At 39.3% G+C, this 13,240-nt stretch overlaps 1 protein-coding gene across 1 annotated transcript; it reads left to right on the plus strand.

Moving 5' to 3' along the window:
* The first annotated feature begins 4,771 nt into the window (after positions 1-4,771).
* Positions 4,772-5,735, plus strand: Defa35 (defensin, alpha, 35). The gene is made up of 2 exons (NM_001177481.1): positions 4,772-4,971; positions 5,533-5,735. Exons 1-2 carry the CDS (start codon positions 4,800-4,802, stop codon positions 5,640-5,642), a joined length of 282 nt encoding a protein of 93 aa, NP_001170952.1. The 5' UTR covers positions 4,772-4,799; the 3' UTR covers positions 5,643-5,735.
* Positions 5,736-13,240: the final 7,505 nt, after the last annotated feature.

The raw sequence follows: 13,240 nt of genomic DNA on the forward strand, positions 1-13,240 counted from the left end.
CAGAAGACATGTCCCAATTGAAATCACATCTTCTCCATCAACATGGTATTGTCTACATGTTCTACCATGTGGGCCAATGTCGTGAATAGCCCTGGGCCTAATTCTATTTTATGTTAATTCTGTTCTCCTGTGAGGGGTTGCAAACAAGGAATGAGTCAGCACTCAGGTGAATTCCTGAAAACCTGCTTCCCAACTTTATTTGTAAAATAAAGGAGAGCTGATGACTAGGCAGATAACAGGGAAGGTGGAGCAGAATGGGGGAGAGGGAAGAAGGAGAAAATGGAAGAGGGAGAGAGAGGACACAAAGGAAGGGGAAGGAAGAGGAGGAGGAGTGGGGAAGGAGACAGAGGAGGAGGAGAAGAGGAAGAAAAAGAGGAAGAGGAAGAGGAAGAGGAAGAGGAAGAGGAAGAGAAAGAGAGCAGAAGCATAGGCCAGGAGAAACTGAAAGTTCTAAGGGGTCTTATAGATGTGGAAGATGGTAGTGAATGAGTGGATCTGCCCAATAGATGTGCACAGCATGGAATCATGTTAAGTGTGTTGTGCTTTCATTGCCAGGTCATAACTGGGTTGGAGAAATTTGCTGAAACAGGCCAAAGCCATCAGTTTTTGCTACATAGAACCTCTAAAGAAATTTCAGTGACCAACCTATGATATCATGAAAACATACCCTATAGATGCCCAAGATCTTTTTAAAATAACCTGCTGATCATAGAAAATTCAAATGAACAACAAATATTAATGGCTCATACCAGCCTGCTCTATGACAAGCCCATATTATAGCTTCTGAATAGGACTCTGCACCCTGTGTGTAGATCACAGAGAAAAAGTGTGTACACTTTTTCATAATGAGAATTGCATTAGGCATCTTTAGTTCCTAAATGTGCATCTTTAAAAGAAGAATGTTTGTCTCCATGCTCTGAGGACGTTCCTCAGCCAAATATGAAGCTCAGCCCTCTTCCAATCAATAGTCTTCATCATAGTCTTCTGGTGAGAAATACCTGCACGTTACACTGTCAGACATTTACTAGTTTTCTTCTTCTCACCATCATTCATATCTGGAAGGTCCTCCATCAGTTCTCAGCTCAACCAAGGCTCATATATCCTTGCATGTAACATCTTTTATCTAATGTGTAAAAGTGCTTATTTGGTGGGATATCTCTTTAACAAACAGATGAAAGCTGTAAAGTTCTTGATGTATTTGAAATGAGAAGATACGTCCCCCATTAGTTTAATAAATAGTAACATTCTATATTGAATACAAAATTTAAATGCTATGGATTTTGACAACTTCTTACCTAAAGTAAGAATACTAAACTTTTATTTATTGTAGAGATGAAACAGCTTTGTGTTGTAATTTTATAGAAAAAATGATAATTTGAAAATTGTGATAAGCCAGGCAGCATTCTCAAAGTATATAATATGTGCAGTGTATTTCTATTAGCTGATACTTACTAATTGCTAAGATCTTTTTTTCTCTTTGGATAAAAGGTTTTCAGAATAACCAATTAAAATAGTCAAGTTCATTGACTGATATTTTGTGGGTTTGTAAATGAACTTTAAAGAGGTTAATTGCCATACTCAGAAGACACTAAAGATTAGGCAACGGGCTGTGGCCAGAACTCTTACACTTTCCTGCTATCCCATATTCCACCTTAACTCCTGTGTTTTAGAGTGATGCCTTCTGTCATTTATTGAGATTATTTGTTTTCCTTCTTTAGAGCCTGATAGGAGCCCAAGGTTAAAGACATCTCTTGACAGATGGTCTCTCTACTTCTTCTCCTTGATCTCTGCCTCTACTAATTATCTCCATTGAGATTTGATGTTAAACCACCAATAAATAACCCATATTCACAAGAAATATATGAAGAAATGAGGGTGTTTTTTACAGTTATCACAAGTAATATCTCATATATGTGATCCCTACTACAGAAATAGAGTAAATTATTGAGGATAAATTCGAGTTCTGTTGAGTTTTTACACTCTGGCTTGTGATGGAAAACATGTGCAGAACAGAACACCCCCACTGTCTCAGAGTCCAGGATGCAGTACAGGAGAGCATAAGAAGATGCAAGTTCTCAAGCTGAGAACCATCTTGCCAAGAGCCTCCTGTGGGTAACCACAGTCCTGATGCCTGGGAGACAGGAAGAGGGCTAGCCCTCCCATGTGCCTAAGTGGGGCATGTGCAAGACCAGAGACTTCAGATTCCACTGGGGGTTAACATACATTCTTTGCAGAACATATTTGAATACATGATGATGCTTGGACAAGATTCACTACAAGAAGACATAGCAATGGACTACAAAGAGCTCCTTCAGTTTTCCAACATCATTTCAGTGTCTGTGGCCCACCTGCTCCAACCACTGCCCTACTTCCCAACATCTCATTTGGCATTCACATATGATATAATACCTTGGAAAACTGAAGATGCTCAACACTCTACATGAGAAGGGGGAACTTCCTCCCTCGTAGCAGAGGGTGTGTAAGAACTGTAACTGACTTAAACACAGGATGTGGTAGGAATTTTGCTAATGCCACTAAAACACAAAGCTTGACTCTTACAGATTTAAATTGAAAGAAAAATAACTCAGAAATATTATTAAGAGATTTAAATGCCAGGCTGTTTAGAATTAAAAAAAAAAAACGGGAGGAAGAAAAATGTTTATCTTAAGAAGATTTTTAATATATGCTACAAAGAAACAGTTTCCAGACTTTTTGAACAGTAGGTAAAGATTCATTAGAGAAAATGTGGGCCTGGAAGAATGGCTCTGAGGTAAAGAATACTAGGTGCTCTTTTAAAAGACCTAGGTTCAGTTCTCACACCCACATAGCAGCTCACAGCATTCTGGAACTCCAGTTCTTGAGGACTGGGCTCTCTACTCTGCTCTCCACAGACAATAGCCACACACACACGTACAGTCTGCCAAATCACTTCTAAAACAAAAATAAGTACATCTTTTTTACAAATGTAGAAAGAATGTGCCAACTAACCTCTCAGTGGAACATTTGACAAAACACAAGTACACGCACTTCTGGTGTCAAAGCATGATAAAGATGAACTGTTATAATACTGAAATATCAATTTTGTCTCTCAGATTGGATGAGGAATATTAGATAAACTTTATAGTACTTTTATCAATCTGCAGTAAAACCATAAAGTTCCAGCCAACAGTAAATTCACAAAGCAAAAAACTGCTTTCCCCCAAGGCTCAATAAACCTAGTAGTATGTAAATGACTGCATGCAATTCCTCAGACAGAGGAATCTGGTTTCTACATTCTCTGGTGTCCATGAGTAGGTGTCTTTCCTCAATTGAGATATCTGATGCTACCAGGGCTTGGTAAGAAACAAAAAAGAGAACATAAAGCAATAAGAAAATGAAAAGAGGGTGCAGAACAATCTTTGCTGTACTTAAAAAGGGCAAAATTCTCTAAGGATATATTCTGTGGTTCAGGATTCTCTAAGACTTCAATAGCCAGTTCTGTACCAGACACTGGTAGGAAGGGTACAATGTGAAATTACATAGTAAAAATCTTTCACATGAGCATGGTGGCCTTTTGAGCATGCATATTTTAGAAAGTGCTACTTAGATCAATTCTGTGATGAGCAGGAAAGATAACAATGTGTCTGAAATATAAGGTGGGCTTCTTAACTCAAATCAAAGTCTACAGATGTAATCAAGAGGTCATTAAACAATTACATAAGTATGTATGTACATATATATACATACATACACACACACGCACATATATATATGTGTGTGTGTGTGTGGTGTGGAGGTTAATATGCATGTAAAATAGTATTCTCGCTGCTTAGCTAATTCTTTTTGAGACCTCTATATAAAATCATTTTAACAAATGAATAGTATTAATTAACACATAAATATGATGTGTTACATATGACAGGGGGACGCCATACAGAGAATGAAAACATCAGGAAGTTCTGTACCTTTTGTTGTGTATGTAGTGTGAGAAATGGGATGAAACACATAGAGAACAGTAGTCATGTATGGCGTGATGACACTTCTTAAGATTGGGTACTAGCTTATGGCCCTCTCTACATTACATCTCTTGTAGATCAGTACTCATTTTCTGAAAGTAAAAACATTGCAGAATCTCAGACATGTGGAATGACGCATGGCTTGAGAGTCCCAAGTATGGAGATGCTCCTGGACCACACTCTTGTGAGATGTGTTCAGACACTTTGGCTTCTACAGAACATCTCACTCTAGCTACATTCTTACAAACTCTGTCTCTTAAACTCAATTCACTGGGGGCACAATGAGGCCATCTTACTTTCTCTATAATGGCTCTGAGTAGGGAGTTCACAATGTTACCTCACAGGAGGATGATTGATAATACCTGAATCATGCAAAGAACTGACTCTCCAGTCTACCTAGTCAAACTCTGCTCCAGACTATCTGAGGAGAGCATCCTGCAAGTTCAAAACATAAAAATCCTTTGTTCCATGAGCTTTATAAATTACAAAGTGCCTAGCTCTTTACTTCCCTGACCACTGAGAGGTAAATACTCAAGCAGATGGGAAACACGGGAAGATAGCAAGGCCCCTTCATAATTAATAATGGAAGGGCTGATGTCACTGAACACACACTGCAACATCATGATAGTAGCCTTCAGAACAGAGGAACATCAAAGTGATCTTGATGATAACAGACTCTCCCAGTTCCCATCAAAGAGTGCCTTCTCTAAGTGTAGACCTTTCTCTGCCCTATAAATGCAGGTTGGCTACTCACTCTCCACACATTGGGCTCCTGCTCAACAATTCTCCAGGTGACCCCCAGCCATGAAGACATTTGTCCTCCTCTCTGCCCTTGTCCTGCTGGCCTTCCAGGTCCAGGCTGATCCTATCCACAAAACAGATGAAGAGACTAATACTGAGGAGCAGCCAGGGGAAGAGGACCAGGCTGTGTCTATCTCTTTTGGAGGCCAAGAAGGGTCTGCTCTTCATGATGAATGTGAGTAGTGGTACCCAGTGTGATGGATGCTTGCAGTCTCCTGAGGGAGGGATGAAGATGAGCTCTAGAATCCTGGTAGAGTAATGTGGCTCCCTTGGCAACTCTATTTTGATTCCTTTTATATTCATAACAGTAGTAATGAGAGGAAAGTAATTTTAATTGAATTATTTTCTCATAAGGCTTTTAATGTAAAAAGATACACATGGGAATTGCAACAATAAGAGTGCTCCAATACTCTGAGTAGATACTTCTAGATCAGGACTAGACTTGGGTTTTAGTAAAAATTTTTCTTTCTGTAAAGGAACTTTGAATCAATTTATGAGTATACCCTAGTGTCTATACGGTGACAAAAGGAACACAGAAAATAAAGACACATCAGAATGGCTCTCAAGTACATGACCAACACCCATGAAGTGTGTTATTGGTTGAGATGTCCATGCTGAAGGCTGTACTGTGTCGAACACAGCACATTCATGCTGTATCACATATCCCCATAGGATCACATACTATTACATGCTGCCAACTGCAAAACTTATTGCCGGATTCTTTATGTGTCTCCAGTGTCAAAAAAGCTGATATGCTATTGTAGAATAAGAGGCTGCAAAAGAAGAGAACGCGTTTTTGGGACCTGCAGAAATCTTTTTTTAACTTTCGTATTCTGCTGCAGCTGAATATGCAGATGACAAAGATATGACAACCATCAGCTCTGAGGCCACTGATGCTGGGGTCTGATGATCACTTCTCAATAAATTGTTTGCAATATGCTTCCTGTGAGTTTACATTCTTTCAATTTTTGCTAAAAGTCTCAGTCAAGACTCTGTATATAAACTATCAGAACCTTCAAGGAAACCTTTGCAATGAATGAATACTTTAATTTTTAACTTGGAAAATACTGGCTCTAAATTCTATCAATTTAAGGATGACTCCAGGTTTAGACACAAGATGTATAGAAACCTCAGAATGTTCATGATCCTCACATATGCCACTCGTGACTTTTAACTGTCTTTAGGCAGTCTTGCCTCACTATCAAACACATTGCCTATATGTTAAGAACAAGTACCACTTTGGGTTTCAGGTGTACAGAGTTCTAAAATGATATTTTTTAGGAAGCTACAGTATCCTTAAAAATTGTTGAAGTTTTTATGAACCAGGCCTGAATCATGCCTCTGGCTTCTAAACCGTGGGTTATTTTTGGCTATGTGGAGACAACTTTTATCAATATTAGAAAAAGTTAGTCAGAGACAGAATGGGTAGGATGAAAAGCAGGGCATCCCACATGATAACCTGTATGTAATCTGCAGTGTCTACAGTGGTATAGGACAAAATACAGTTTCGATAGAGAAAGTGTGCATGTCTAATGACTGCAGTGTGCTCTACAAGGTACACTCAAGTGACTTAACCTACAGCTTTCAAGGGCCTAATGCAGCTTGGCAGAGATATCCAAGATAAATAAAGATGTTGGTAGGCAGTCTTGAAGCAGGGATTCCAGTGACGTTACACGGTATGAAGAGTCTGGCTATAAATCATCACACATTCCTTCAGGGAAAACCATGTCCTGATGAAAGGACAGCAGTGCTGGTGACCTCTAGATTACAGTTTCTAGTAGCACAGATGGTGTGGGTTCCCAAAAGACATAGTTGTGCACTCTCAATAGTGATAGAACAATGATAGGAGAATTGAATACCCTATCACACTTTGAGGAAAAAAGGATGCCAGAAGCATCCTACTTGGTAGATTATAGCAACCATGACAAAGACTAGATCCACCGAGTGAGCTAGAAGAGAAAGTCTAACTCTAGCCATTACAACTCATTTAGCCTCAAATATTAGAGAATTCCAATTATAGGATGGCAAACAAAAGGCAGTTATCATAGTCCCACAAGACATTTCAGTCTTTATATAAGTCACTCGTGACCTGGACAAAATAAATTTAATAATTAACTCAATGTGTGTCATCCTTCTGAATGTAATTATCTGAGGATATAGGTTCTCTGTTTCCTGGAACAGTTAGCATAACTCCAGTAACTGTCAATCAGCAAACACATGACACAGTCACATTGGTCAACCTCTCTACTATTTTTCTCCAATACCTCTATTCTATATAGCTAAAAGTCTCTCTCATCTTTCTCTCCAGATTTGATTCTAACACCTCTCCCGGTTGCAAATTCTTGAACCTGGATGCAATATGCTCATGTATTCTTCCTTCCCCCTTTACAATGTGGGGAGAATTTTTCTTGTAAAATGCAAGGTTTCAATGTTTTTAACCTGACCTATATCAGTGGTGAAAATTCTAGATGCTTATTGGTAAGAATTTATGAATGTATGTGGACATTGTGAAATGATTAGGTTGGGAAAGTATCATATCTGTCTCCTCAGGTGTTTATAATTTTGTTATGGTGAAACACCTAAATTCTACTGTACTAAGTGTTTTGAAATACATAATCCATTAATATTTACAACATGTTGTTGTGTAATAATTCACCAAACTCATTATTCCTAACTAAATTTAATTTTGTACCCAGTGACCAACCTTGCCAGAATGAAGTAGCAAGTATACTATTCTTGCCTGCCATTACATTGCTTTATATCTTGGATATGTGAGATCAGGATATCGTGCTCTTAGTGTGTCTGGATATTACACAGAAAGTATTCTCAGGTACCATCGCACATATTGAAAATTCCATCTTTCTATGGTTGAGTAGTGATCCAATATGTAGAAGACCCTGGTTCTTTGAGAATTTCCCTCAGTAAAGCTGTGTTTGAGATTCAGCTCAGAACAATGATGTATAGGGTAGACAAAGAACACATGTACCCAGCATTTTCATGTCAGATGCTCTTTGTTAGCAATGATCACATATCCCTTGTGTATTAATTAGAGTATTGAATTCAGTTTCTGGAAACACCCCTGCTTCAGTATTTTCACAAAAATACTTGAGAACCATAAGGAGGAATTCTGATTAGAAAAATTGGTTGATTCAGAAAATAAAAGTGTTGCCCTAACTTTTTTTTTTTCTTTTCCTGATGGATCTTATATGATTGCACAAAGAATGTAGGGTAGTTCTAGAAAGGCTTTGTAGTCTGAAGTTCTAGAAAAATGACAAACACTTGCTAGTTTTTCTCATGTTCTAGCAATCACAAAGGCCATACAGCCAACACCACTAAATCCCTTCCCATGGACAGAGACCTGAACCACACATGGGTTGCACACTTATCTTGCATCCCCATTATAGAAAACTGGATATACAAAAAATAAGAAGTTGTTCACCAAAGCACCCCAAATAGGACAGGACCATATGCCACTTATCTAGCATGTGCTTTCAGAGTTAATCTTCAGAAACTAGGTGAAAAGATGAAGTCTCCACTTCATCAATGCATTGACAAAACAAAGGTTGATATTCAAAATAATCCACACAAGTCACACATTTTATCATTTTGAATGTAAATGAGCATGCTCTCCTATCCTACTGCTGTGTAAGATATCAATACAAGAAGAAATGGTGTTCAAGCAACACACACATGTGTTCTAACTCATATTTTCTATTTGGACATTGGTCCATCCATGGGCCCAGAGATGAGTGGTCCTCTAGGATTTAGAGTGTCTGTTGCTGAAAAATTCTCCATCATGTTTAGCTAGTCTATACTGAGGTACAGGTGTTAGGAAGGAGCCAAGAGCTGAGAACAGGTGTGCAGAGGACACCCATCCATCCTGGCTCAGTAGGGAGGGATCATCATCAACCTGTGGGAAGTAGAGTGGGTTTTTGATGAATTATGTTTGCAAACATTATAAACCAAAATATTTCCCCAATAAAGGTACACATAACAACTACTGTTCTACCACGATAAGGGCCCTCAGTTCTTTCCCTGTGGTTCCCCCAACAAGATTCAGAGTTCCTCAAAATATGGCAGATGGGTTCCAGTGTGAACATCTGCCTTAGTTTATTTGGTCTTATATAGCAGGACAGCACATAACAAGTCATATAATAATTGTATTATGCATAGCAGATGTTACCAATTTCCTGCAGTTCTGGAATACATGAAGTCTGAGTCAGGTGATTGTGTGAAAAACTTCACTCTGTTGTGATGTCCCATTTTTCTGGTTTATAAATGAAATTTCAGATGTCAGCACATGGAAAAAGTGACACGTAAGTTTTCTGAATCTCTTTTATGAGAAAAGTAAGCTATCCCTGGGGCTTCTCTCCTTTTACCACAATCCCCTGACAGAAGACTCCTCTTGTGAATGTCATAACCTTTGGGAGTATGATTGCCATATATTAATTTTAGTAGGACTTAAGCATTCTGGTCACAGCATTATCTAAGAAGGAAAAAAAGGAAATATTAACACTTTGAATCATGGAGACAAATACAGCATGTTGACAAGTATGAGATTTTGCCACTGGTCAAGACATGACCAATTTTATGCTCAACGGAAGCTGGGACAAGTCTGCATTTTGATAGCAGTGTCAGAGGATTTGAGGTCATCTCAAAGTACTGTCTTTATTCTTAGGGACTGTATAATGGAAATTCAGTGCATCTCCACAATGGAATGACCATGCTGATCATTCTGGGTGTAACATTGTCTTTATACATGGCCAATACTGGTCTTGGAACAATACTTTTGAGAATGAATCACTAGGTAAGTCTAGCTAGTTCCAATCTCTCTGCCATCTGCCAACCAGTGCTACATTCAGAAGTCATTACGTTTCAAGGAACAATGTCATGATTGTTTTGCTCACATGGCTCTAGAGAACTGTTTAGCTGTACTCAGTCTCCAAGAAACATTGAGTGCTGTCCTTTCAGAGAATGATTGATAAATATCCTTCAATCACATGGGAGTCTCCATTAGAACCTGCACAGTCTCACAGCAGAACTAATGTACAATCTCAGCAATGTCCTTAATCTGCTGAATGGCTTAACTCGTCCCAAGAGTTGTAACTTAGGCCCTGGAGAGGCTCACTGAGACCTAATTTTTAAATCCTTCTGTACATGTTTATTTAGTATGTATCCTAGTCATCTCTACAAAGCATAAACCCTGATTTTAGGCCATACATTTCCCGTGTACTCTTTCATACTTTCTCATTCCAATGATTAAGTTTCAGACACAGAGCTTTGCAGTACAATCTCCTCAGAGTGAGCAGATATGGGCAAATGGGTATGATCTAGAGCTAGACAACATAAATAAGAAGTCGTTCTGAGAAGCACCCCTTTGCCCCCAGCTTTTCCACATTTCGTAACTGTCTTTGAACCACAAGTGATTGAAGGAACCAATAAAAATTAGCCCACAAAAAAATTAAGACATCACAAGTAACTCATAAATAGTAGAAGTCTGTCCAAGATGTTTCAGCTGCTCTTGTTTCCCATGGTCTGGACAGAAGAGTGCTGTATCTCTTGCTCTACTCTCCAGGCATACCACAATGATCTTTAATTAATGAAAGTAACGTTTTTCATATATCATTGAGGCCTAGCTACAAAGGACACACTTAAGGTAAGGCTACAGTGAAGGAGCCCACATGATGAGATACCTTTATAAGATTCTTCTGTCTAACAAGTAGACCAATGAAATAGAATTGAAGACCCAGAAATGAACCCACACACCTATGGTCACTTGATCTTCGACAAGGAAGCTAAAACCATCCAGTGGAAGAAAGACAGCATTTTCAACAATTGGTGCTGGCACAACTGGTTGTTATCGTGTAGAAGAACGCGAATCGATCCATACTTATCTCCTTGTACTAAGGTCAAATCTAAGTGGATCAAGGAACTTCACATAAAACCAGAGACACTGAAACTTATAGAGGAGAAAGTGGGGAAAAGCCTTGAAGATATGGGCACAGGGGAAAAATTCCTGAACAGAACAGCAATGGCTTGTGCTGTAAGATCGAGAATTGACAAATGGGACCTAATGAAACTCCAAAGTTTCTGCAAGGCAAAAGACACCGTCAATAAGACAAAAAGACCACCAACAGATTGGGAAAGGATCTTTACCTATCCTAAATCAGATAGGGGACTAATATCCAACATATATAAAGAACTCAAGAAGGTGGGCTTCAGAAAAACAAATAACCCCATTAAAAATGGGGCTCAGAACTGAACAAAGAATTCTCACCTGAGGAATACCGAATGGCAGAGAAGCACCTGAAAAAATGTTCAACATCTTTAATCATCAGGGAAATGCAAATCAAAACAACCCTGAGGTTCCACCTCACACCAGTCAGAATGGCTAAGATCAAAAATTCAGGTGACAGCAGATGCTGGCGAGGATGTGGAGAAAGAGGAACACTCCTCCATTGTTGGTGGGATTGCAGGCTTGTACAACCACTTTGGAAATCAGTCTGGCGGTTCCTCAGAAAATTTGACATAGTACTACCGGAGGATCCAGCAATACCTCTCCTGGGCATATATCCAGAAGATGCCCCAACTGGTAAGAAGGACACATGCTCCACTATGTTCATAGCAGCCTTATGTATAATAGCCAGAAGCTGGAAAGAACCCAGATACCCCTCAACAGAGGAATGGATACAGAAAATGTGGTATATCTACACAATGGAGTACTACTCAGCTATTAAAAAGAATGAATTTATGAAATTCCTAGGCAAATGGATGGACCTGGAGGGCATCATGCTGAGTGAGGTAACACATTCACAAAGGATCTCACACAATATGTACTCACTGATAAGTGGATATTAGCCCAGAAACTTAGGATACCCAAGATATAAGATACAATTTGCTAAACACATGAAACTCAAGAAGAATGAAGACTGAAGTGTGGACACTATGCCCCTCCTTAGAAGTGGGAACAAAACACCCATGGAAGGAGTTACAAAGACAAAATTTGGAGCTGAGATGAAAGGATGGACCATGTAGAGACTGCCATATCTAGGGATCCACCCCATAATCAGCATCCAAACGCTGACACCATTGCATATACTAGCAAGATTTTATCGAATGGACCCAGATGTAGCTGTCTCTTGTGAGACTATGCCGGGGCCTAGCAAACACAGAAGTGGATGCTCACAGTCAGCTAATGGATGGGTCACAGGGCTCCCAATGGAGGAGCTAGAGAAAGTACCCAAGGAGCTAAAGGGATCTGCAACCCTATAGGTGGAACAACATTATGAACTAACCAGTACCCCGGAGCTCTTGACTCTAGCTGCATATGTATCAAAAGATGGCCTAGTCGGCCATCACTGGAAAGAGAGGCCCATTGGACAAGCCAACTTTATATGCCCCAGTACAGGGGAATGCCAGGGCCAAATAGGGGGAGTGGGTGGGTAGGGGAGTGGGGGTCGGTGGGTATGGGGGACTTTTGGTATAGCATTGGAAATGTAAATGAGCTAAATACCTAATAAAAATGGGAAAAAAAAGATTCTTCTGTCTAGACCTCAACTATCTGTGAAGGACAGAAATTACTGGCTAATGGGAAAATCACACAAGCATTGCCAAAACACAGACTGGTTAGTAATATAATTCTTAAAAAGTTTGATTCAACCTGCAGTCAGCATATAAAGAAATGCAAATCAACCCATTTTTATCTCCCTGTTCAAAGCTCAAGACAAAGTGGATCAATGACCTCCACAAGAAAACAGATACACTGAAATTTATAGAGAAGAAAGTGGGGAAGAGCCTCAAACAGATGGGCCCGGGGGAAAATTCCCGAACAGAGCACAAATGTTATATGCTGTAAGATCAACAATAGACAAATGTGACCTCAAAAATTGCAAAGCTTCTGTAAGACAAAGGACAATTTGTCAATAGGACAAAATGACAGCAAACAGATTGGCAAATGATCTGTACCAATCCTACATCTGAAAGGGAACTAATAACATATATATATATATATATATACCTCAAGTAGTTAGACTCCAGAACATCAAATAACCATACTTTAAAAATGGGGTATAGATCTGAACAAAGAATTTTCAACTGAGGAAACTCAAATGGCTGAGAAGCACCTAAAGAAATGTTCAACATCCTTAGTCATCAGGAAATACAAAGCAAAACAACCCTGAATTCACCACACAGCAGTCAGAATGGCTAAAATCAAAAATTCAGGTGGCAACAGATCCTGGCAAGGATGTGGAGAAAGAGGAATACTTTTCCATTACTGGTGGGATGGCAAGCTGATAAAACCTCCCTGGAAATCAGTTTTGTGGTTCCTCAGAAAGTTGGACATGGTACAGCCTGCAGATCCAGCTATACCACTTCTGCGCATATACCCAGAATATGCTCTAACATGTAATAAGGACACATGCTCCACTATGATCTTAGCAGCC

This window comes from Mus musculus, chromosome 8 (assembly GCF_000001635.26).
Source record: "Mus musculus strain C57BL/6J chromosome 8, GRCm38.p6 C57BL/6J".
NCBI lineage: Eukaryota > Metazoa > Chordata > Mammalia > Rodentia > Muridae > Mus > Mus musculus.

What these genes read in the sequence shown, in the direction of transcription:
- Defa35 (NM_001177481.1), top strand. Translation starts at nt 4,800, where the DNA reads ATGAAGACATTTGTCCTCCTCTCTGCCCTTGTCCTGCTGGCCTTCCAG. An exon ending in GTCTGCTCTTCATGATGAAT is followed by an intron (nt 4,972 to 5,532) that starts GTGAGTAGTGGT and finishes ATGTGTCTCCAG; the next exon opens with TGTCAAAAAAGCTGATATGC.